At 40.1% G+C, this 24,754-nt stretch overlaps 1 protein-coding gene across 1 annotated transcript in view; it reads right to left on the bottom strand.

Moving 5' to 3' along the window:
- necab1 (N-terminal EF-hand calcium binding protein 1) overlaps nt 1–24,754 on the bottom strand; it is a 33,772-nt gene that overhangs the window by 5,841 nt on the left and 3,177 nt on the right. Inside the window, exons 2-9 of the mRNA XM_080516564.1 lie at nt 21,068–21,181; nt 18,978–19,002; nt 16,349–16,457; nt 12,638–12,663; nt 12,238–12,335; nt 6,279–6,415; nt 1,822–1,943; nt 86–162 (exon numbers count right to left, since the gene is read on the bottom strand). Coding sequence (XP_080372690.1) covers nt 86–162; nt 1,822–1,943; nt 6,279–6,415; nt 12,238–12,335; nt 12,638–12,663; nt 16,349–16,457; nt 18,978–19,002; nt 21,068–21,157 — 684 coding nt within the window. The 5' untranslated portion in view covers nt 21,158–21,181. The remainder of the gene's footprint in view (nt 1–85; nt 163–1,821; nt 1,944–6,278; nt 6,416–12,237; nt 12,336–12,637; nt 12,664–16,348; nt 16,458–18,977; nt 19,003–21,067; nt 21,182–24,754) is intronic.

Here is a 24,754-nt window from a genome sequence, read left to right as displayed (position 1 = left end):
GGCGCCAGGAGTAAACGAGAAGGAGAACGGAGGACGGGAGAGGAAAGGGTGGAGGATGAAAAGGTTAAAGGAAAGGCCAAGTAACCTTTTGTTCTAGACGGTCAATAAGCTTCTGCAGTCTGTTGACCTGGACCATCCACTGGCTGTCTTCATCATAAACACCTGGAAAAGAGCGAGAGAGAGAAAGAGAGAGAGGAGAGAGAGAGAGAGAGAGAGAGAGAGAGAGAGAGAGAGAGAGAGAGAAGGTGACTTTCAGACAGAATGAGTAAATAACAAAGGTGGAGGCATGAAAGCTACTGCATACATCGATTTTATTTTAAACATTTGCCTCCATGGATTGCCGCGGCTGAATGCTCTAATAAACGGTGGCGGGGTTAAAGGAGACTTTTCAAGGTTTCCTTTCATGTTGTGCGACACACAGCCGCCACAATCAATACCCAAGCTTTGAGCCCCGTAATCAAACTTCATACAGGCTCTGCAGTGCTTCTTTATTTTACTCCAGCTGTTTTGCTTTTTCTGTCTCATCACGTCACCGATTTGATTTCCGTCTCCCTGGTTTTTGATCCTCATCTTGCCCAATGCTTCCGTCCGATTTTTGGACTCCTTCATGCCAGTGTTCACAGGAGCCCTTCCTGCTTAATTGGATTGATCGACTGATCAGGGATGTAATCACCACTTTCAATCGTCCGTCCGCTCCAGAGTCTCTCATTTCAGTTGTGCCATGTTTACCATTATAAGGAGTATTTACTAAGTCATGTGGTGTGAGAATGTTTTGAAAATCAAATAACGTAGAAGAGGTGAGGGGGACATTAAAAATGATCTGCTCACTTGGTTTCCATTTTTCAAAGTAAAGTCTCTAGCATGCCACTCATGATGAATTATATTAATTAAAACAGCAATCAATAATAAAAGAAGGCACTCAGGGAGACCATACCTCCTCCCCACAGTGCATGTGAACACTTTTATATCTGGGTCCTGTCAAGGAGGTTATGTTCCATTTTGATTGTTGCGTTAGGGTGTTTAACTATGGAGAATCCCTGTTCTGCAAGTTTTAGATGCTGGGTGGTTGTGGAAGCACCTTTAATGATGTGTGAAGAAAAGACACAGACATTGAATTTGGCTGAAATTTAATATCATAAAAAAAGTACACAACTGATTTTCGGATGTCTGCACCAATGTCTATATCTTTTAATACCATTTGTTTACATTCGTAATTATAGCTCGACTGGCTATTCATAAATGCCATCAAGCTTGACATCTGACTTTTATGGACACTGAATTGTGCAAAGGAAATTGACAATAATGAAGATAATTCTACAAACCAATAAGTAAATCCCATTAACTAACTATAAGTATTTTCCAAGTAAATAGCTTTTTTCATGAAGTATCACCCCCTGCTATAGTGAAGTGTACTGAAGTGTACTGAAGTGTTGCATTTTGTGTAAATATATATATTTTCTATAGAATCATGCTGAATAAATGTGGGACGCAGACAGTGTTCCCTCAAAGGATTCAGAAGCAGCAGACTTACAGACTTGACTCATAAATAAATACATGCACTGACCTCAACCCCCACCTGAGCAGCAGAACAGTGCCAGAGCAGCCGGCGGCCTATAAACCAATACATACTGTAGAAATGTGCGTTTGTACAGCCAACTCCCTCTTTCACTCTCTTTGTTGTTCAGCAGTTTCATTTTTCTCATTTTTGCTCCTGGCTGTGGCAACAAGCGCATAACTGGAGGTTAGAGGCGCAGTGAAAGATGATCAACCCTCACAGCGTTGGTGTTCAGAGACGTTGAGACTCAGCATGTATGAACCCACCTGAGCTGACGAGGCTGAGGAGAGGGTTGTTTGGGGAGATGCTGCTGTTCCTCTGAAGCCTCCGATTAGAGCGACGACCCGACCACTGGATGGACAAAACCTCCGGCTTCACCGGACCCTGTCTGAAGGAAGAGGCAACGAGGATTTTTGTGGGAGTTTGCTGACCGTGGTCCTCAGAGAATTCATTCACTGCATGTTTTTTTGGATGCATTTCTGCTCCGACACTTCCGTCAAGCTTCGCCTGAGTCTGATAAGAACCCATTTACTAGATTTAAACGTGCTGGAGCAGGAAAAACATACAAAACACGGTTCAGAGCCTGAAGAGATGGACGATGGATCTCAATACTTTACAGTTGCAATATATACTTGTGTTCATATGATCCTTTTTTAGATTTCAAACTGCACTCAGGTGGCTCGAGCCCACAGTGTGACGCACCCTTATTCCAGCTAAGAATAAATTTAGCAAATCCGAAAATGTCTGGACTTCGGTTTATTTTGTGTTTCATGTTGCGCTGACAGTGACGCTAATGGCAGTGACAAGGTACATGAAAGCCACAGGGTGACATCACCTAAGATTTATCGTACAGCTGTCAACTTGTTTGGTCCTGTACTTTGAGGAGACCTCAGGGTGTCTGTGTGAACACACACGTGTGTGTGTGTGTGTGTGTGTGTGTGTATAAATATAGGTGTGTATATGTTTGTGTGTGCATGCACAAAAAGGCCCTTTTCTGACCCATCCTCATTCATTTGAATTCACTCTTCCATCCAAGGTAAATTCGCTTTCATATATGAGATATAAAACTTAAAATATAGGTCATGACTCTCTTCATGAACAGGTCTTTCAGGTGGCATTTTACAAGAATTATGGTTGTTTGTTTCATAGCTTGGAGGAGCCTGATGGGAGCGGTCAAAGGTGTCCCACCAACACCTTTCAAGCGCAACACTTCACAAGCATTTCTTCACACATACAAAATGTGTGACTCTTGTGATTTCTCTCAGATTATGCACTGAAAAATTGTCCTGGCTTTGTCATTCTTACAGCTTTCACTCTGGTTTTTTTTTGCTATCTGTCAGCTCCATATGGCTTCATATCACAAATGTCTCACGAATATGTTATTTTGACTTAGTTCAAGCTGAAACATTACAAGGGTTCCTTTAACCTCATTCAATTGTAAACCTATTAATTAAATGCTCATGTGGACCGTTTAATCCTGTTTGGCTTCCAATGATTTAGAAATAGGACTGATGAAATATATTCAGAAATAAACTATTTTACTTGAAGAACAAGCAGGTTGTGTTGATTTGAACTCATATTTGATCTCACTCAGCAAATTCAGAACATAATTCAGAAAGCTGTATAATCTGAAAGGTCACTCCAAAAAGAGATGGAAGGATTTGTCTTTATATTTGATTAGATCCTTCAAATGTATTACTTTTAATTGGCCTGTGCATGCATGAAGGACACTCACAGAACAGAATGCAGAAAGATATGTGGATTTTGTTTTAAAGCGTGACTGAAAATAACACATTTCCAAGCCTTCATTGAAATTGAATACCCATACTGGTTTACAAAGAAGTAATTTGTCCAAATAGTTCAAGAAATTCAACAACTTTGTATTGAACGAGTTTCTGACATGTCTTTATAATCCATCATTATTATGAATGTAAAAAACCCCCAACAAATTAAAAAAATCTACGAATAAGCATTTTCTAAACTATTCTGACAAGCTACATCAGAATAACCTATTATTTAGGAAGAGCGTGGCTGTGCCAAATGACACCACTTATAGGAGGCTTTATTTTAAATGCCCCCTTGCACACCCTGGGGGAACGGAAGTATAATTAATTCACAAGCTGCAGTCTAATATGTCTCCATCCCTGATGCATGGAGGAGGAGAGGCTGGGTGGCAGGTCCCTCTTGGTCTGCCAGTGAGTCATATCTCAGCTGAGGAGCAACTTTAATTGCGAAAACTGTCTGAGATAACTAATAAGAGCAAAGCCCAGCGGCACTCCCATTCCACATGTTCCTCCCACGGCCTTCATGTCAAAGGAAAAGAGCCGAGGACAAGAGTGTGAGGTCAAAAGGGGGGGGACAAAAGCTGTGATCTCAATACACATGAGATCAAAAGTGCTTCCAGTGAGAACTGTTAAGAATGTTAAAATGCCGTGGATGAAAATACCGATGAGACAGGGTTGTCTTTGTGAACAAAAAGCACATCTTGTTAGGCTTGAAGTCAGCTCAGAGTCACTGCCATGACCTCCGCTTCGTCCGCAGGCTCTTCGCAAGTACAAAACTGACCACAGAAACCTATTTAAAGTCACTGGAGAAACGGCCACATCGCTGGACGTTTAGAGGAACAGAGTGATTGCGTTCAGACGCTTGGGGAATTTGTTTTCAAGTGAGAAAGATGCTGCGGGAGCGGAAGCAGCTCGGGGAGCGAGGGAGAGTCACACTTTGAAATGACATGAGAGGGTAATAGAAAGGCAGAGAGAGAGAGAGACAGAGAGAGAGAGAGAGAGAGAGAGAGAGAGAGAGAGAGAGAGAGAGAGAGAGAGAGAGAGAGAGAGAGAGAGAGAGAGAGAGAGAGAGAGTTCATAGAGGTGAGGAGAAAGAAAAAAAGAAAGAGGCAAAGGAGTTTTGTTTGATTTAAATGTCGATTGTCCAAGTATGTCATTGTCTGCTTTTGAGGATAAGTGAGAGATGTAATGACAATGATGCGAAAAAAACCCCCAAAAACCCCACTTGAAACCATGAAAAGATCCGACGGGATGGGGTTCGAAGTGTTAGACTGAGCAGGACAGAAACAACACCTCTGATATTAAACTTCCACTTTGATAAATACGCTACCCGAATCTTCAGCTACATATGTGTGTTTGTGATTTGAAGTCATTTTAGTATTCAGTGGTTATTTTCAAGTGGTTATTTTCAAGAAAATCTGAATCGTTTTATAGATGGCAGCAATCTCTTTGAGGCTTGGAATCCAATCCAATCCAATCCAAGCACAAAATAGTTTTTAAATGGATTTATATTGTCCAACTGTGATGGTGACAGCTTTACCTCAGAGCACAACATGAATCACAGATAATCCTTTTTGCTCGATGAGCAACACATTTATCCAACAGTGACTGACTGGACACCATGATGAATGAATCCATTCATCCTTTATCCCAATTTGGGACAAATTGGGAAAAGGATGTTGAGGACATTGAGGAAAAGACAAGGTACATGCTTGATGAGTATGCTGCTGATATCCCAAAAACACCTCAAGTAACATTTATTCAACCCATTTACAATCGCTGGGAATATTTGTGTATTTCACAGGTCTTAAAAATAAAGCCAGCATCTCAAAGCATTCCCTTCCCCTCTGAATTTCCAAACAAAGCTATGTGGATATAATGATTTAAAAGAAGCCATATTTCCTGCACTGGAGACATAAATACTTGTTCGTAGATAATCTATACATGCGGAGCACTTGTACTGGTAAGTCAACCCCACTAATGAACTGAGCAGACCGATGGCGTGTCTGATTAGTCAGTACAGTCCCAGACGGATCAAATACTGCACAAACATGCAACATCACATGACTGAACGCCTCAGGCCGAATCATTGGTGGTCCTCCTCTCTCACACAGCGAGAGCTAGCGGGCATTATCACTCAGCATATTTATGAACATGCTCATAATGAGATCATAGCTGCATCCCCCCCCCCCCCCCCCCTACTTTATCAGCCTGGCAATGCACTCAGAAATAAGACTTGGAGATGTAAACAAATTCATATTTTGCCAACCTTGATGGAGACACAAATCGAAAGCGCATGTTAAATCTGCAATGATGTTTGTGGCTTCACAACCTGTTAGCACATTTGAGAGCAACTCTTCACATCCAGTTGGTCTTTTGTTTTTCTTTGAATCTAACAAAGCAACTGTACAAATCCAGGCAGATATTAGTTTAACTGATCCATTAATTATTATATGGGATATTATATGCAGAGATTTGGAAAGAAAATCTGTAGAGCTGCAACGAAACCAAGCATTTGTTTGTATGATGCTTCCGCTTCACTTCCCGAGCTGCTCACATCATCTCTTGTGTGTTCAGTTGTGCTGTGTTGACCTATGTTCTCCAATTCTCTTGAGTCTCAATCAATAAGCCCTCTTTAATTTGCTCCTGCTTGCCCGCGTGTTCCCACAGGATGAGGATTTACATTTTAATCAAACCAATAATCACGGGATATAACTTCCGGATTACAGAGAAGATCAGGTATTTTTAACCAACACTAAGTGGAGAACCTCGGAGAAAAGCACGACAGAAGTCTGACATGTGGGATTTAAATCAGCGCATGTGGCCGGGACAGAACAGCATGACTACTTGTGAGAACTGTAATTATGAGCACAATTGAACAATGTGTTTTGAAATGTATGAAGGGCCGGAAAGATTTTTTTAATGTTTTTTTTTCTTACTTCTCCTGGCGAGTCTGCTCAGCTGTGGTTTCCATGGCACACTCAAGGGAGCTCTGGAGAGAATGAAGCTGATTGGTTGTCTCCTTCAGAAGGAAGCGGGTCACAAACTGCTCCAGGTGGGTGGACTCCTGATAATCCTGCCAATGGAGCCGAGGCGGAGGAGGAGGAGGACAAGTTAGTGTGGGAGGAACGACAAAACATGGCCAACAAAGAGAGCCGGGACTCGGTTCTCGTGTCCCCCAGTGTCCAGTCCCTCTCTGCTAATCAAGACAAGATCATTGATGTAGAAACGATTACATAACACAGCTGCTGCTGGAAAATGAAGGATGGGAACATTTGTTTTCTTTTTTTTTGCTTAAAGCAGCTCTAATGATCTCATATTGACCTGATGGCAGCACTTAACTGGTCTCTTTTAACACGTAATGAGAAAAGGTCAAAGCTCCGGATGATTGCTGTGAGTGGGAATTGCTTTAGGTTAACTTAAAGTCTGTGTCTGGACAAAAAATACTCAACATTAAAGGTTTGTTTTGGATAAGATGAGGTGAAAGTGATGCATCCTTTACTACTTGTGTTATATGAAGGTGACGTACTGGATAAGCCTAGTTTAAATGGTCTTTTAGGGACAAATGTCAGGTTAACAAAGGGTTGCAAGGGATTAAAAGTAAATAAATGTTAGCCACAGACATCAGTGAAGACATGGTTAAATACAAATTCACCTGGTGGTGACATCGCTGTCTCAGAGCGAAAATGTTTCTGAAGAATTATCATCAACTGTCTGAACTCAATAAAAAAAAAAAAAATCAGATAGATGATACACCTCAAAAAGCAAAGCACAAAACTACAAAATTAGTGTTTGGTCTGCTGGTAAAAATAGCAGGAAGAGATGTAATGCAATCATATGAAGGGAATAATTCAACCGAAGGAAGGAGAAAGAGACGCCTCCCAATCCAAACCCATCAAATCGCACACTGATGCCGGTTGTTGACTCTTTTTAATGCATCACGTCAGCGTCCTTTCAGAGAGATGACATATTTACATCTGGAGTATCCTTGACAACAACATCAGTGATGTGAAAGAGTCATCGGTGCCTTATTGCGAGTTGATGGCATGTTTGTTGGGGGGGGGGGGGGGGGGGAATTGAATTCTGAGACATTTTGAAGAGGAGGCCTTTGCTCTGCCTGGAATAAGAGCGCCATGGCTGAGTGCTGTTAGTATCAAATCAAAGAGTGAAGGATGCTCAGCTCGGCACAGCAGAGTTTGTACACTCTACTAATGACACAGAGACTCAAAGCGAACGCTAATGTCAGTTCGATGAGAGGAACAGCAAATGCATGTGAAGGTGACTGAGCCCGTGTGTGTGTGTGTGTGTGTGTGTGAATGTCTCTGTTAAAAAGAAATGCATTTTAGTGCTTCTACCTTTGGGATATTTTTGTATTCTCAAAAATAGAATGAATAGTGTGATTCTAAAGATAAGACGTGTATGAGCACACACACTTGCAAATGCACGCACACACACACTGGGACATTGATTAAATCATGTTGAACGGGAGTCCTTCAGTGAAAGACAAACTCTTGGCAGCATCACCACTTGACTATACCAAGTGGATAATTACATTTCTTATTATCAGTCCCACGAATCCCACATCGGACAGGTGAATAACTGTTCCTATTTGCACGCGAAAATGCCACAAATGTCGTAGTGCTTGCAGTGTGTTTGTGTCTCAAAAGGTGTTTTTATTGGCCGTAGGCATTGTTTGATCCCTGACATTTGATCAGCGACGCACACTCCCTTGTGCACACACTTGCACATGCGTGCGCATTCACTCGGTGAGAGTGAGTCATGACAAAACTGAAAAAGGTCAGTCTCCTGCGATCCAAGCAATAGATTACCTCTTGTGATTTGAACTTTTCTGTGTCTGTGTATGGCACCAATTTGTCGCCGTTTTAAACGGCCAAAGGTTTTTTTTCTTTTTTGCCATTGTCAGCGACAAAAGGTCATACAAAAGGTCGAATGAACGCTTTGTTGAATTCTACACTCGGGCTTCTGACGCAGCACAAAATCACAGGCTTGATGTTTGTGGTGCTGAATCTACTGTATGAGATGCGGATGCTATCCAGCCATCATAAATCAGCCTCCTCCTGTCGCACAGCTCCAAATTTGTCAAATCCTGATCACAGACGTTAGAAAGCTTGGTATATTGCAACCGGAATATATTGCAATTTTTAACTGCCTCAATGTATTTGAACTGAAAAAAAGATAAGTAAAAGCCGTTTTGCTTTTGATATTCAGAATCAACAAACAACTTGGTTTTAGTGAAGAACTTGTTGAATTCTGTACGAGAGGCAGTTTGTCTGGTAATGTCTGTTTTATTTTAGTGATGCGATAACTCTCAACACTGTCATTTACAAGAAGGCAGAGGTAGAAGATAATTTGGTCCAGATATATCCATGTCATAGGAGGAATTCCATTTAACTCAGTTTAGTTATTTTGCTGACTAAATATGTTCACAGTCCCCTAAAGTACTTTTGTACCTCAAAATTCCAGTTGGTGACTGATAATCTCCCACTTTCATTTTTTAAAAATGTTTTTTGCCAAATGCTGCTTTATTTGCTGTAATGCTCTGATATGTTTAATGACTATCTCCACCAACATGCCCAACTTCACATTTTTCTGTTCTCCATGCTACAAATAATGTACATAAAAAAAATAAACTGTGCAGATTCTTCTATAAACGAGGCCCAAAGCATGTTAAACCCTCATTTGAATCATGGTGTTTGTGTGTTAGATCACTCATGGTGTTATTCTTAACAAATCTTACTATAATCTGTTGGTTACTGGTCAATTGCTCCCAGATAATAACTGTAAACATTACACTACTTTATTATAGCGTGGCCTAGTCGACAGTGCAAGTTCCAAATGATCTGTTGTCACAACTCCTGTAAAACCATGCTTTATGTGTGAGCTTTGATCGACCAGGTTTCATCATTAAATCTCGGTTTTATTTTGTTCTTGTTGCATGGACTTTGATATGGTAATTCTGTATGTAAAAAGCCAGAACATCACTGATTAGATAGGAAAGCATACCCAGCTCATATTTAGATGTGCTCTATTGTTCCAGCTCCCTCGCTCACAGGCATGGATATAGAACTTATGAATTAGCTTGTGTTCACATTCTTGTTGTTTTCAAGTGGAAAAAAAAGAAACACCTCACAAATGCGCACACACACACACACAACCAACCCCCTCACACACATCCACCGCCAGAGACCACCCACTCAAACACATACACAGCTCCGCGGAGAGCATGTGACTAATGCAGCTCTCGCTGCCCCTCGTCACTCAGCCAATACTCAATAATAGTCAGAGAAAAACAACGTGTCACACAATTTTACGGACATATTTTTGCGCTCTGATTATGAGAGTCGGGGTTGAAGGAGTGAATGTCTGCGGTGTCACGTATGTGCTTAAATGCAACGTGATTGTGTGAATCCAACAATGCTCCCTGAGAGGAAACGATGCAGAGTGAAATCCTGCTCCTCCTTTCACACTTTGGTGTGGAAATATAAATTGAAAGTTGTCGCCAATTCTGTCCAATTTGTGCAGAATGATTTGTCTCATTTTAGAGCTGCTGTGACGGAGCAGCAGAGGATTCTGTGCTTTAAAAAAAAAAAAAAAAAAAAGTCTGACGCAAGGAGAGCAATCATTTGTGAATAACTAAAGTAAAACATAAGTGTCTATATTATATCCATGGTTTCAAATTTTTGCCCTCCTACAGCCTCATTTGCTGTTTTTAAGCACTTTTTTTTCAATCTCAAATGTATTTGAAGAGCACTTTGATTTTCCACATCACCTCAGCACATGTTGAAGCCTGTGAAGGTCTGCACAGAGTTCGGAAATGTTTTTTTCTTTCTGTCTAGAAATGAAGGCTCATTTAATACAATTACAACCCATCTCTTAAAAAAATATCTTTGACATTTTGTAAGAAGCCTTCCAAGGAGACGAAGTGACTCCTCATTCAGTTATCATGACTTCATAACAGTTCTGTTGCAATGTTGCAGGGTTTTTGCTGAAGTAGTATAATACAGCATCAGAGATGGATAGATAGTTTTACAGAATTTTCTTTAACATCTCCAATCACATGTCTTCTTTTTCAGTGTCAGTTGCTCTTCAACATGTATCTTTGTCTCCAGAGTTTCTGTACGTCAATCATTCTTGGTTCTTTTTGACAAAGGAAAGAAAACGGACAAATTTGACTCGCAAACAGTGGCAATGATGAGATGTTTGTGCTTCAGTGCAGATCTAAGGGTGGATTTCAGCTTCTCACTGTGTGTCACATGTACTGAATGAGACACTACTGAGTATAGAGAAAGAAATGGAACCATTTTTTACCTGCAGATCTAAATAGCCACCTCTCTCAGTACATCTCACACCAATTTCTTTTCATCATTCCTCCCTTCAGTCCCTCATCTTTCATCATCACCGCTGATCATTTACCCTCATCTATGTCTGTCTGACTTTATCTCTCTTGCAACACTTAACCTCCTCCTTCACTGCTCTAATATTGTAGAAGCACTCAGCTTCAGACAGCGACGCCATCGGATCAGATCACAGGGGACAAAGACTAAAAGCAATATTTGGCTGGCGACACAAGCCTTAAAGTGTCATCTATGTTGGCTGTAAGTCCAAAAAAGAATCAAAAGATGTTTGTTTTTTTGAGGATTAATGAAAAGCATGAAGGAGCCTTTTCGGCTGTGAAGAGATAATCTAGCTAATGGGAGATCAGAGGGACTCCGATGGGCAGCAGCAGAGCATGCTGGGAGAGACGTGCACGAAGGAGCGCAGGCGACATGCTGAGTAAATGAAACATGTCTCTATTATCTTCAAGCCGTCCAAATTAATAACCTCACTTGCAGTTTTCTCTCGTGACATGATATTTAATGTCTGACATAAGTAAATGTCCGCAAATCGGTTTAAAAAAAACAAAAGACCTGACAGGTTGTAGCTGAAGTACATGAGGGTTAAAACTGACAATGTGAATATATTTACAGTGGGATGTTTCTTTTTGTATTATTTCTATCAGCATCATTAACAATGCTGCATCATCAACTATACTTACATTTATAGATGAAAATGTCTGATAAATATAACATAACAAGCCATGGGAAAATGTTTAAAAGCCAAATGCAATGATTTGCCAAAAAATAAACCCATGTTCTATTCACCACAGAACACAAGCATTTGTAAATGTAATAATTGTGTTCACACTCAGAGTTTCCTGGACGTCACCTTGAGCTCGTGCAATAGTTTCTAGTGCAGAATCAGGACTCAATCAGGTTTTGTTGCAACTTGAGTTTGAAGAATTCAAGCGTTTACTGTTGATCTTTGATCTTACCAATTACACGAACAGATTTCTGCAGGTTGACTGAATTATTTGATGATAATATGAGCTTTGGATCTGTACTGGTATGTTCAGGAACACTTTATAAAAAAAAACCTGACAAACATTTGGATTTCATTCAAAAGAGTTTGATAGCTTCTGTCCCTCTCTACTCCAGAGAGATTCTGTCACTTTAAGATGCTCTTTTTATGGACAGTGACCCAATTTTCAAATAACCTAATTGGGTGCAAAATGTTGTGTCCCAACTTTTTTTTTTTTTTTTTAAGTTTTAAGATTTAAGTCTGACACAAATCTGAAAGGAAGCTATTTTTGATGAAATAGTAAAAAGTTTCACCTTCAACACTGGATATCATGTTCCATTGCGAATTAATATACTGTAGGTCAGGATTACAAAAACAATTCTATTGTATTCTATTCTATTGTTCTTCCAGATTCTTATACTGTCCTCGCCTTTTTGACACCATCCTTACACATTGAACGGATACTGACCCAAACAACATACTTTTAAAGGAAACAGTCCTTCAGTGTCAAGTTGTGTGTTTTTTTTTTTATCGTCTTACCTTCTTGGTTTTGTCCATTGCCTTCAGTATGGACATATTCAAGTCTTCTAAGGCAGCAAGAACATTCTCATATTCACCAAGGTGCTGGGAGAAGTATTCTTCACAACAAACCACCCAAAAAGAAAAGACAAAAAAGAAGAAGCTGAATATAGAAATGTTTTGGAGTTAGATAACTGGGACAGTGCTGTAGGTGTTTTTTGAAGCAGCACTGGTGTGACACCTCGGTCACACTGCCTGTCGGGGTTATGGTCAGAGAGAGCCTCTAACATGTTTCTTTCCTTATGCTGGGAAATTGTCAAATAGCATTTGAGTCTGCGGTGCTGCAGGATGTGGAGAAACATTACAGGTTTTAAGAAACAATATTTAAAGTGGTTCCGCTTTATGTGAAGAGCGAACTTACCACAGAGTTCATCGGTGTCCACGTTGCTGCAAAGCAAATGAGAGGGAGAGAATTAATACTTTTTTTTTTTTTAATCTGAAGAAAGAAGATATTTCCAAGGTTAAAGCCGTGTTAAGTCTAATTATTAAATTCTGTGCAGACTCTGATTTGAAGAATAGGTATGTGATTGCAGACAGAACTGATTGAATGTAATAATTACTAATTGAATTATTTATGAGTTTCCCCTCCAGAAGATGAATAAAAGACGAATGTGTCAAACAGGAAATTCTCTGTTGGAAAAGTGTTCAGAAATACTGGTTTTTTTTTTACGATAAATCTATTTGAAGAGGTGTGTTTTTGTGGAGGATATCTGCATCAGGATGAAAAAGACACAAACAAAACGGGAGTCACACACAAAAGTGTTGAAGAGAAAAAATATGAACACTTAAGACATCGTATCAGCGGAGCATCGAGCTGTCAGCTACACAAACAACACATCTCATGTCTTGTAAGAGGAATGGAAACCTGTGGGAATTTCATCGGTTTTAGCGCCACTCAGAATGTAGCTGCTCGTCGCATGGGAGGAACGCTGCTGCAATCATTCGGTCCAAACAGCGAAAAACACTTAAGAGGATGCAGAGGACGGTCGTGAACAGGAAAAGAGAGACCGAGGTCAGATACTAAATTGTATGTGGTTTCAAGCTCTGACAATTTCTGCTAAGAAATGACACATAATGGGTTCAATATGATTTCAAATCATTTTCCTGCTCATGGCTTTGTCTGGATGTACAAAATAGATTATATCCTGTGTCGTCGTTTTGAAACTTAATGAAGTACTGAATAATCTTTCAGTTTTCAACCATAACCTGACATGGCCTTGTCAGGCAGACCTTTCAGATCGGTGATTCACTCTCAGATCAATACAGGATTCAATACGAGACTTCCAAATTACCTTCTAACAACTTTGCTATCTTCCAAGTTCCTTCCTCATTTTGCACAGAGGAATAAGTGTTCATTTCTGGTTTTACAGTTATCTTTTATGTGGGAAATTCTCAAATAAGCACAGCCATTATGGCAGAAGTGACTGGAATACAGGTGCATGTTACATTTTTGAAATGACAAAGTATTCACGCATTCATCAAGCAAACTGACGTGATAAAATCTCTATTCAAAAACCTAAAGTTGTATAAGAAAATGACACTGAGAAACATCTTTACTCCATGCATACATTTCAGGTTAATAAAACATTTTTGTGGATGCAGGGCGAACATTACACATAAACAAAAATTCAATGGAATTATCTTTTTCTGACCAAAAGATCATAAATCTAAAATATTGTCCAAGCTTCAAGGCTTTTCTTTGCAGTTTATACGTTCTCCCTGTGCGTATGTTGGATTAATCCAGCTTCGCCCCACAGTCCAAAATCATGCCTTTGATTGAGGTAGGACTTGTCCGTAGGTGTGAATGTGAGCGATTGTTTTTCTCTCTGCGTTTGCCCTGAATTGGACTGGCGACCTGCCCACGGCATCAGCTGGGAATGACTCCAGCCTCCTCGGGGCCATAAGGTGGCTAAAGCGGTACATGAGATGGATGGATGGATGGATTGTTTCATTTAACTGAAGATACAGCCATGAAATCAACCTGGGAGCAACCGGCAGATTAAAAGAAAAACACATTTTTCTATATTCATCATCAAAACATACATTGCTACTTTTGGTTTTTGGAAGACACTCAAAAAAAACAATAGTCATTCAAAAACTAAATCCCTGCAAATGAACTTCTCAGATAATAATGCAAGTGGGAAATTAGCTGTTTTACGCTGATGTGAATGTAAAAGAGGTGATCATTACATGACGCAAGGCTGAGTGTTAAAAGCTTTAATATCTCAGCGTGATGTGACGACCTGGTGAGCCTGCGCTTGCAGAAGCAGCTATTTCGAGGAAGAAGTCTATAAGTCTATAAGACTGTCTCTTCAGCGACAATGGCTTCCAGCCATGATGTTCGCTGATTGTGAAACATTCTTTAATTACATCAGTAACGGATGTAACACAATCAACACATTGCCTGCAGCAGTCATTCCAGTGAACATCATAATAGGGATGTTCATTAAGCAGTGTTAATAAAATCAAACAAAACCATTTGCCACAGGTGACACTGGTGACAACAATTATCCTGCTATAATTACTCAATTACCAGCTTCTACTACGGAGAGCTGAATGTGAAGGTTTGACACCAGAGCAGAGTCAAGAAAATATGTCCATTTATTTTACACGACAAATCAGACCTGTTCAGTTCAATTTTGCTTGGATTGCTCCGGTTACAACACAACAGTGACCATTATGAGGCCAAGACCTCGCAATGTTGTACGATGCCCTCAAGAGGAACATGAAAAACTGCCAGGAAGTAACTTTACTTCACCATATATGCTTTAAACCTCATTCTTATCTAACGTCCACAGAGCTCACTGCACTGATTGAAGATGACTGGTGAGTGGCTGTTCATTTGCCATTTTTGCTTAAAAGTATTGAAAAGTAATATCTCTGGATGTGCTTGTGTCATGACCGGAAAATATGTAAAGCAGAGGTGGAATAATCATGATGCGAAAGAGCCTAAAAATAATGTTGTACCATAATACAACAGCTGTAATCCTTACAAGTGAGACAAGCAGCTGATGGGAGAACAGAGAAGCGTGACATAAGTCCCTTGTGTCCTGCGGAGAGAAAACAGGAGCTCACAGCCTCAGCTGGGTCTGCTTTCACTATCCCGAGCCAACGATGGAACAAACAATTCTCATCAAAGTGCGACACTAACATTTCACAAGACAAGAATAAGTGTCATTCAGAGGTTTTCCATAATACCGAGTCGTCCCGGTGGACTGCTGAGTTTAGCTCGGCTGAACAGGAAAATTACATATAAAAGGCTTGAAACTATCAAAACTCACAACCTTGCTTCTATTCTATTAGTGTGTGACTCACTGTGTTTATGTTGTGTGTGTGTATTGTCGTAACTATGTTCCTGTGCTGCTGTCTTGGCTTGGCATTTTAAAAACAGGTTTTAATCTCTATCAGTTCTACCTGGTTTTACCTGATAACAGGTATTTCTCTTTATTATGGCACTTGTTTGTAGGTGGGATTTATTAGGTAAGTAACCATTTTTGTCAAAAAAAATTGATGTGTTGGAAGCACTTAAAATAGCAAAGCATGAGAATCTGGGCGGGTTTGGTAAGATTGGGTTTTAACATCTCCAAAACTGCAGCTCTTATGGGTTTTCCTAATACGTTTTGATTTCTATTGGAAAAGCAATGAACCCGTCTCAGGCTCATGGATGAACGTGGGGTAAAGCGAGCTGACCCATGTGGTTTGATAAAAACAAACTGCTGCAGACGTTACTGTTGTTTCTGACTGAAAATTGTCAAAATACAAAGTGCATTACAGCTCAATGTGAAGAACAATTATTAGGCATGTTATGGGACATCTGTGCATGTTCAGGTGCGTCGTTGTTTTCTGGATGTGAGCATTCTCAAAAGCACAGTGAGTAATGTATGAGGAACATGTAAAAGAAGATTTTTAAAAATGTCAGTGTGGTAAAACAAACACTGTGGATTCATTATTTAAATAGAATGCGTTTGAATAAATTCCACTGACTATCAGTGCTGCTGCAGCCACGACTCACTTCTGTCTTCTTTAGAAAAAAAAACCCAGTATAATACAATGAAGCGATGAGTTCACTTACTCTGTGTTATGGGTGTCAATTGTGTGGAAGAGCTCCTTCAGTTCGTCAGCTGTCAAGACTCCATCAGAGAAGTAGGACTTGAATTCATCAAAAGACAGCTTCCCGTCATCTGCGGGCAAAGAACAAATCATCTCAACACGGAATCACTCTCAATATCCTTTGTGTGAATTGCTAATTAGATGAAATGATTTATATTTTAATGATTGAGATTCTGTGTTGAACACAAAAAAATTTGTTCTTTATCAGCAGCAAAAATTCTTGGTCATTAATTATGAAGTTGGTTACGTAACTTTATTCAATTCTGATTAAAACCGAAGGCAATGTTCGCCAGAGCAGACGTCATAAATCATGTACTGAACTGTAGTGACTAGAATGGCGAGAAGACAGATGAAGTGTGCAGTTCAGCTTCATTTAAATATGTAAAACAGAACAATAAACCAGGGCAAAATAACTATACAGTGGAGCATTTAGTTTGTTTCTCTCACGCGAATGCATAAGGTCATCAGCATTTGCTCCATTAGACTAGCTTGATGAGAAGCTCAGTATTCAGTCATTTTTAATGCTTTGGAGCTCAGCAAAGAATAGAATAGGAAGTGCCATGAAATATTCATGAGGGGAAAACAAACAGTAAGGAGGAGCTCCAATTTAAATATCCTCCGGTGGTGTGAAGACAACAAACCACTGACAACCTGTCTGCCTCCAGACACGTCTCTCTGTTCGTGTGACGAGAGGAAGCCGATCATTGACCTTTCACCGCTGACCCACTCTGGGGGTGACGTTCGGTTACGACTGTCATCTTGCAATAGACAGGAGCGAGAAAGAGACGAGAGAGGAACACAAGTACATAAATCGCGGCCGCGGTGACTCACAGTCGACGAGCCCAGAAATAAGCATGAAACAGGCTTGACGTATTAGTTCTGCCATTTGTACGACGTGAAAAACCAACATGTGGGACGACTTCTCCACATGCTGCGTGACAAGACCTTACGTCAGTCACAGTGTGGAAACTTTATGAAACAGATAATTGAGCCTGTCGACATGTGAACAGCTCTGGAGATTTGGATCTGGGTCCGTCCGTGAGAATGAAGCCTTTCTATATGTAATGAAACAGGGCTGATGTCTGTGTCTCAACCATTTCAAGTTGACATGTCTTGACAGTTCTGGGGGTGACATTCAGTCACGGGCAACGAAAATAGACTCGAAATGTTGAAATGTGTGAAAGCTTGTACCTGTTCATTTACAGAGTACGACTACCTCCGGGCAAAATGCCACTGTCAGAATTCAGTCGCACACAAAAGAAAACAAACAAACCCAGGTTTCATCTCTAAATAAAATCATTGCTCCACACGGTCCATAAGAACGTAAACAAATATCCCTCTTTTTGTGGAGCGTGTGTCCATTTTAAATGCATGACTAACAGCGAGCGGGTCAGTCTCCGCAAAATAATCAGCTTCAACAGAGCAAGCAGAGCCGCCGGCTCACCTGCACACTGGACTGTAACCTCTGAGTTGATGTGGGAAGACAGCTCAAGGTCGCAGATCATGTCACAACAACTGAATTGAGGTTGGTTGAGGTGCTGACACGGGCTGCTTCAATTCAGGTGCTCCCATTGGGAGCTTATGATTTCCTGAGAGGACGAGGAGTGTGGCGGTGCAGCAGGGGGCACTTCAGAGGAATACAAACACAGCGGAGTGGGTCAGGTCTGTAAGTGTACGAGTATCCCCGGGTGAGCAAAGGGTGGAAAGATTTCCACTTTGGAGATGGTAGAAGGAGCTTCCAGATGGCGGCTTGGGCACGAGCCAGAGTCTGGTCAACCCCAACTGGGTCACCTGAGTGAAGGTGTGTCACGTTGGAACACCTGAAACATCCCATGACTTCAGTAACAACCCTAGTGATGTAGTCAACACAGCTGAAAAGAGTCAAAAGACTCTTATTAAAAGAGATTTTTCTTAATTGGATCTAAACTTTAAAAAGTTTGATTCAACACATTTAAAGAGGTAATAATGTATTTCACAGGTTTTCGCATCTCAATCCATAAAATGGTATTTCTTCACACATTTATGTCGTCGTCACATAAAGCTATGGACTCTTATAATAAAATATAATTGATGCTGAGATAGTGAGCTGAGTACAGAATTATATGCCTCCCAAGCAAATGCAGGAAGGAAAGAGTCTGTATTTTTGTTGTGTGAAATGCAAAACTTTAGTGACATTATTAAAGTGAGAGCAGAGGCTGATTGCTTTATTTGACTCATTTATTTCCCTGCTTTTCTGTTATTTTCTGCCCTAAGTTTATTCATGCATGTGGAAGTGAAATGATTAGAGAATTAAACATCCTTCGAAGTGCTTCTAAGTCACATTTATTTGTAGACTGCCTTCATAATAGCACCTTGAAACCATACACATTTTGGATGTTTTACTTCATTATTGCTCTGATAAGACAGATCAATGGGCATGGTCAGTTCCCTGTTTCCATGGAAACTAAAAGAGTATCAGCAGAGAGCCATGATCAGAATTTCATTGAGAAAGTGGATCTGTTTTTGCTCATGAGAAATAGTGGCCGGAATAACAGTGAGGACAAAATGAGGAAGTGTTTGACTGTAGATCTGATGGCTCTTTAATTACTTACCATTTTTATCTGCCCTCCTCAATATCTGAAATGAGAATGGAAAGAAAGGGCAAAGAGGTTATTCAACGCTAAAGACTGTGTGTGTGTGTGTGTGTGTGTGTGTGTGTGTGTGTGTGTGTGTGTGTGTGTGTGTGTGTGTGCGCGCGCGCGGGAGTATGCGTGTGTGTGTGTGTTTGTGAACATCTCACTTGCAAAAGCAGTGTCATTAAATAATTAATGGTGCTGTCCCAGAGTCCACAGGCAGGCCATGAAAGGCGGCGTGACGATGACGACCACATCAACCACCTCAGAATAGGATCACGCACATTTTCATATTGTCACATGTTTACATGTGAAGGAGAAGCAGGATCTAACCAGGCAGCACAACCGGATCAATCAATATCCACAAGATCCTAATTTTAGATCAAAGTCGAAACAGGAAAGAAAGAAAAAAAATATACCCGTTTGTGTGTTTTCCAAGACGACAAGACGAAAAAGTAAGAAAATGAATAGAAAGCCTCCGCCCACGATGTTTTGGCAGACTGCTTAGTCTTCATGTTTACACTTTATTCTTTTTTTTTTTCATTTCTGCTTTGCTGTACAAAAACTTGTGTTCAAAATCCAGCCATCATTCTCTCAATACTACGTATTTCTCTGTAATATTTCTAATTAGCTAATCAAATTGAATACCTCGAGTTAATACACATTGATCACTAAAGAAAATACTCACATGTACAGGTATTTTTCTTGTTTGACCTCATCAATATTCTTAATACATATAAAGGTATAAATTACGGTGATATTTTAGTGTAGCCTATTTAGTGTTTGGGCCATATTTAACATCATTCTGTAACTGATGTACAATGGTGTATTGATGACAATATATTATATCATATTGTGTTTTTTTTTAGATAGATAGATAGATAGATAGATAGATAGATAGATAGATAGATAGATAGATAGATAGATAGATAGATAGGCATTTACGTAATTAAAGTATTTAAAAATTTAAAAGCTCAATGGTAATTGCCATGATGAAAATCTGCTACTGCAGATTTAATTATCTAAAAGAATTGGCAATATGAGCACAGGGACTCCTGCAGCCCAAAAGCAAAAGCTGAATAAAAATATATGAACTGTTTCAGAAAAAGAATTGGCCGTTTCACGTCTATTTTAACGCACAGCATGCTGCGCCTGATGCGCAGAGAACAAGATGTGTCAAACGGCAACACAATGGTTTTCAAGTCTTCCTCTGAAAACAAGAGGTGTCATTTATTACTGCAGCAGACAGAGCATTGTTGGACTGTTTGATCAGGTGAATACAGCCTCTCATCCCTAATAACTCTCAGTTGTGTGTGTTTGCAGTCTCTCCTGTCGCCCCTCCAACACTGAAGGCAGCACTCAGGTCCATGGTTAAGACTTCACAACTGAATGAAAGCGTGAAGAAAAGAGGGGAATATAATCAGGAGGTGGCTGAAAGGAAGTGGCAGAGGTATGAAGCCTCTGAGAAATGACACCAAGGAGGAAGATCATTAGCTGAATAATCCACCAACCTCTCTCTCTCTCTCTCTCTCTCTCTCTCTCTCTCTCTCTCTCTCTCTCTCTCTCTCTCTGTGTGTGTGTGTGTGTGTGTACACTCACATCATTAAGTGCTAAAAGGAAATATATTCTGATGCATAATCTTTTACATATTTCTTCACAATTGTCCAAGTTTAAAAATAAAAAATAAAAAATAGATCCAGCAACAATTAAGCCACTAATTTCAGTCCCCCCAAAAAAAGTAACAGGACCTGATATCCTTGCACAAAATAACTGAATAGAAAAAGCAGAGTCTATTTGATAGGAAACCATTGATATATGTGAAGAGATAAAAGACCCTCCTCAGAGGTTTTGAGGAAATCGTTGAAACTGCAATTTAAGCATGTTTTTACCCGTGTAATATTATACATCTTGCATTTACTTTATCCTGCTTGACTGGAATGTGTATTGTTGCTATAGTTAATACAGAAAACTAATGTAATAACACATTGCATGAGAGTTTTTTGCAGTTTGGTCTTAGATTAAAAGTGTGCACGGATTGTTTTACATGGGAAATGTGAATAGATACTCACGTCAATGAAGATGGACATTCCCTTTTTAAGCTCCATCTGAGCGCTGGACTCCTCGAACACAGGCAGAACCTCTTCTGAACAATCCATCATTCACAATGTGTCTCCGGCTGGAATCTGCAGAGGTATGAACCAGTGAGCCTCCTATCTGAGCACTGACTCACAAAAAGAGATGAAGACACTCAACACCACTGCACACAGAGGGGACGACAGAGAAAAAATAAAACACCATCCCCCAACCAACGTGTCAAAATGTACTCTCATATTGGAGCTCAGATATAATATTAACACTCTAGAGGTTATATTGAGAAAGGTATTTACACATTTGACTCCATACTCAGCGACATAAAATAATAATAAAAAAAACCTCTAATACAATAACAAGATATTTTATTTTGACAGGAATACAAGCACACATCCTGATATGTTCAGGCTTCCCGTTTAAAAAAAAAAAAAAAAACTCATATTATGCACATACCTACATTATCTGACTTTAATTCTGCTTTGAAATTTAAAATATGAGAAAGTAAAATGTACTATTTCAACAACACAAGAGCACATCCATGTCCAGGTAACAGGCCGACAGTTAAAAACCAAATGAGCAACTCAAACAAGACAGGTCAGACCTAATTATAGCCTAACTTTTGTCAAATGTACACAAAGTATAGATAAAAGGTCAATTCAGCTTCACTGAGTCGTTTCAGACGTGGAGACTGAGTCTGAATACACAACATCACCCTCTGGCACCATCTTTCAAAAGAGAAACGGAACTGGTTGGTTTCTGAATGTTTGCTCAAATACCCCCTCCCACAAATTGTTATTTAAATTTTTTTTTTTTTTACATTTTTGCAAGGATTTTACGTTATTAATGCTGAATATGGAGAAACAAAAACTGCCTGACAACCTCTAAATCAATCGTCTTGTTCAATAACGATTATAAGCTGAAATATAGAAATTCGTATTAGCAGCCACTCGGGATGGAGGAGGTACACAGGACGGTGGGATGGATCGATTAATCACATTTGTTTTAGTCTAAATTCATTCTTGTTTGAGGAGCAACAATCCACCCCATAAACTAAATTGAACTGTGAGGCGGCTTCACCCTCCAAGACACATGTTAAACTGTACGACACCGCCATCTCGTGGAGATTTAGTGTAATACACAAACATGCACGAAGACAGTTATCAAAAGACTAGAACTTTAATTAAAGCGATTTCTGAGGACTGTTTCTGTTTTATATAAAGCGTGTGAATTAATTTCCCTCAAATTCCTATGACAGTATGACAGGTTATGTAGCTACATACATATCCTCACTGCTGTGTGCTTCTCATTCATCATAAAAAGTATGTAAGGTTTTAGATACAAATATTTGTGAACGTTTGAATTAAAACTGCACCGGAGCTATACATTAATAAAACAGATAAATAGCAATATTATAAACAAAGTACTAAAATGTGAAAATAGGACCACAGTAATGTGGAACCCGAAAATGTTAATCCAGTTAGATCACAAGTCACTGATGAACATTCTGGAACAATAGACCTGTTCCACCCTGACAACAACCACACAAAACGACACACACCCAGGTCTGATAAGCCTGCGGTGATTCTTCCTCCACTGAGGGTGTGTGCGATTAAAAGCAAAAGTAAACAGTTGATGTTTAATTACTCAAGTAACGAGTTTCCCTAATGGCAGAATAATCTGTGGTTCCAACAACCTCACTGAAGTGCAGGCATTGTTATATATTATCGCAAACATGAAAAGTTAATTTTTCCATAGTTTAAACTAAACATTGAAACTTTTAGATTTTTCCGATGCAAAGTCTCTTTTCATTGTTCATCGCTTTACTATAAAGTCCTAAGATCAGAAAGGCAGTATCTCAAAAGACCAGATGTTTCTAACTTCTTATAATCATGTTTTGTTAATGGCTGAAACGTTTACGTAACTTAATTTTTCCCTTTATTCTTTATTTATTGTTTTTACATAACTTTTTCAAACGCCTGCGCAGAAACACAGTGGCATGAAACATTTTATAGGCACAGCTCACTGAGAAGGAGAATTTATTTATTGTGTCATGCTTTCATGCACCATCAGCAGTTACCCGACTACCTGTTTATGTTTTTCCATTGTGTAATAAATGGGTTGTTGTTGTTTTTTTTGTTTTTTTTTTAAAGAACTGAAAAAGTAATATGTTGGTATTTTTCTTGATCTTGGTTCCTGGGCCTAAACTAATCTCAGATGTGTTTGGAGAATGTGAAACATCCGGACGCCTGAGGTCTTCAGGAAGAAGATTACTAAGTATTCCTGGAGTCCTAAACAGGCAAAGCAGCTTTGAGTTTCGACAGAAAACTGGAAACACACCTCCTTTACAATCAAGACTTAAAACACAATTATTTACTTAATCTTTCTATTAAATAATAGACTTGACCTGTTTTCTTATTTTTATTTTGATAAAGTTCTGACTCTATTGTCTTTTGCATGCCTTTCTTTATGTATTTCATAGTGTATTTAATAATATGAATTGCCTAAAGTTGTGGTTCTTAATTGTTTTGTTTTAATGTATGTGTTATATTTCCGTGTAAAGCGCATAGAATTGCCTTGTGTCTAAATGGTGCTATATAATTAAACTTGCCTTGATTTTTAAATACGCTTATTATGTCCATTTCAAGTGTGTTTTGTTTGGGAGCAACCTGCCAGATGTTTTAGTAGAGTGTTTTTATAGTAGGCGTCCAAGGAGGATTTACATTTGGAATTTGTTGCCCCGTGCAATGCAAATTAAAGCCAGGACGGTTGTCTGACAGTTAAAAACACAAACTCAAAAAAACAAAAAACAATCGCAAACTTGTCATGAAATCTCGCAGAATCTCGCGAGCGCAGTCCGGTGTCTTGTGATTGGTCGGGGCGGCCACGGCGGGTCACGTGTCGGGGGGTTACTTGGCATTCTGGGACACAAACAGTGGCTTTAAGAGCGACAGCAGCGACCGTGGAAGGAGGAGGGAGACGGAGGAACAACAGCACCCAGTCCGGGGACAACAAGCAGCCAGTTGGGAGTGTTCGTTACCACAAACGCGCTCTCGTTCTGGAGTTTCTTGTGTCCGGCGAAAAGTGACGCTTGCAGGCCAGCTGCGGAGGTTTTTAGTCTCTGGAAATGCAACGTCGGACTTTCCTCCAGGCAGGGGCGAGCTAGTGAGGTAGCCGTGCAGTGATTTATGCTAGTGCGCTAGCCGGATGGCAACACTGCGGGAGAGATAAAAGTTGACGTCGGAGCAGCTCCTCTCCTCTTCATCATCCAGGTCCTCTCCTCCAGCGGCTGCCGTCGCTCCTGTCCCGGGCTGCCGCCTCCATCCGCCGATTCAACCTTGTCCGGAGCGGAGTGATGACAACTGTGAATATGGCGAGTGTCTCGGACAGCGATTACAAAATTGGCTCCTTCAAGTCTCTGCATTGGCATGTCGACCAGCTAGTCTACCCGAGATAAGCGTGATCGACTCGGAGCTTCTTGTTATGGCCCAGCAGGGTGACACGTCTTCCCCGTTTCTCGCTTCAGCGTCGCTGGCAGAGTGACATAGGTGTTATGGGTTGCATCTGCTGAAGTCATCCTCTGCAAAGTTTGTCATTAGTTTCCTCAATGGACCTGTCCCCCATGTAAAGGTTATCGGGACACCCTGAGCATCAACAGCTGTCTCCCG

This window comes from Blennius ocellaris (assembly GCF_963422515.1).
Source record: "Blennius ocellaris genome assembly, chromosome: 20".
Lineage (NCBI taxonomy): Eukaryota > Metazoa > Chordata > Actinopteri > Blenniiformes > Blenniidae > Blennius > Blennius ocellaris.
This window is presented reverse-complemented; position numbering and strand designations above follow the sequence as displayed.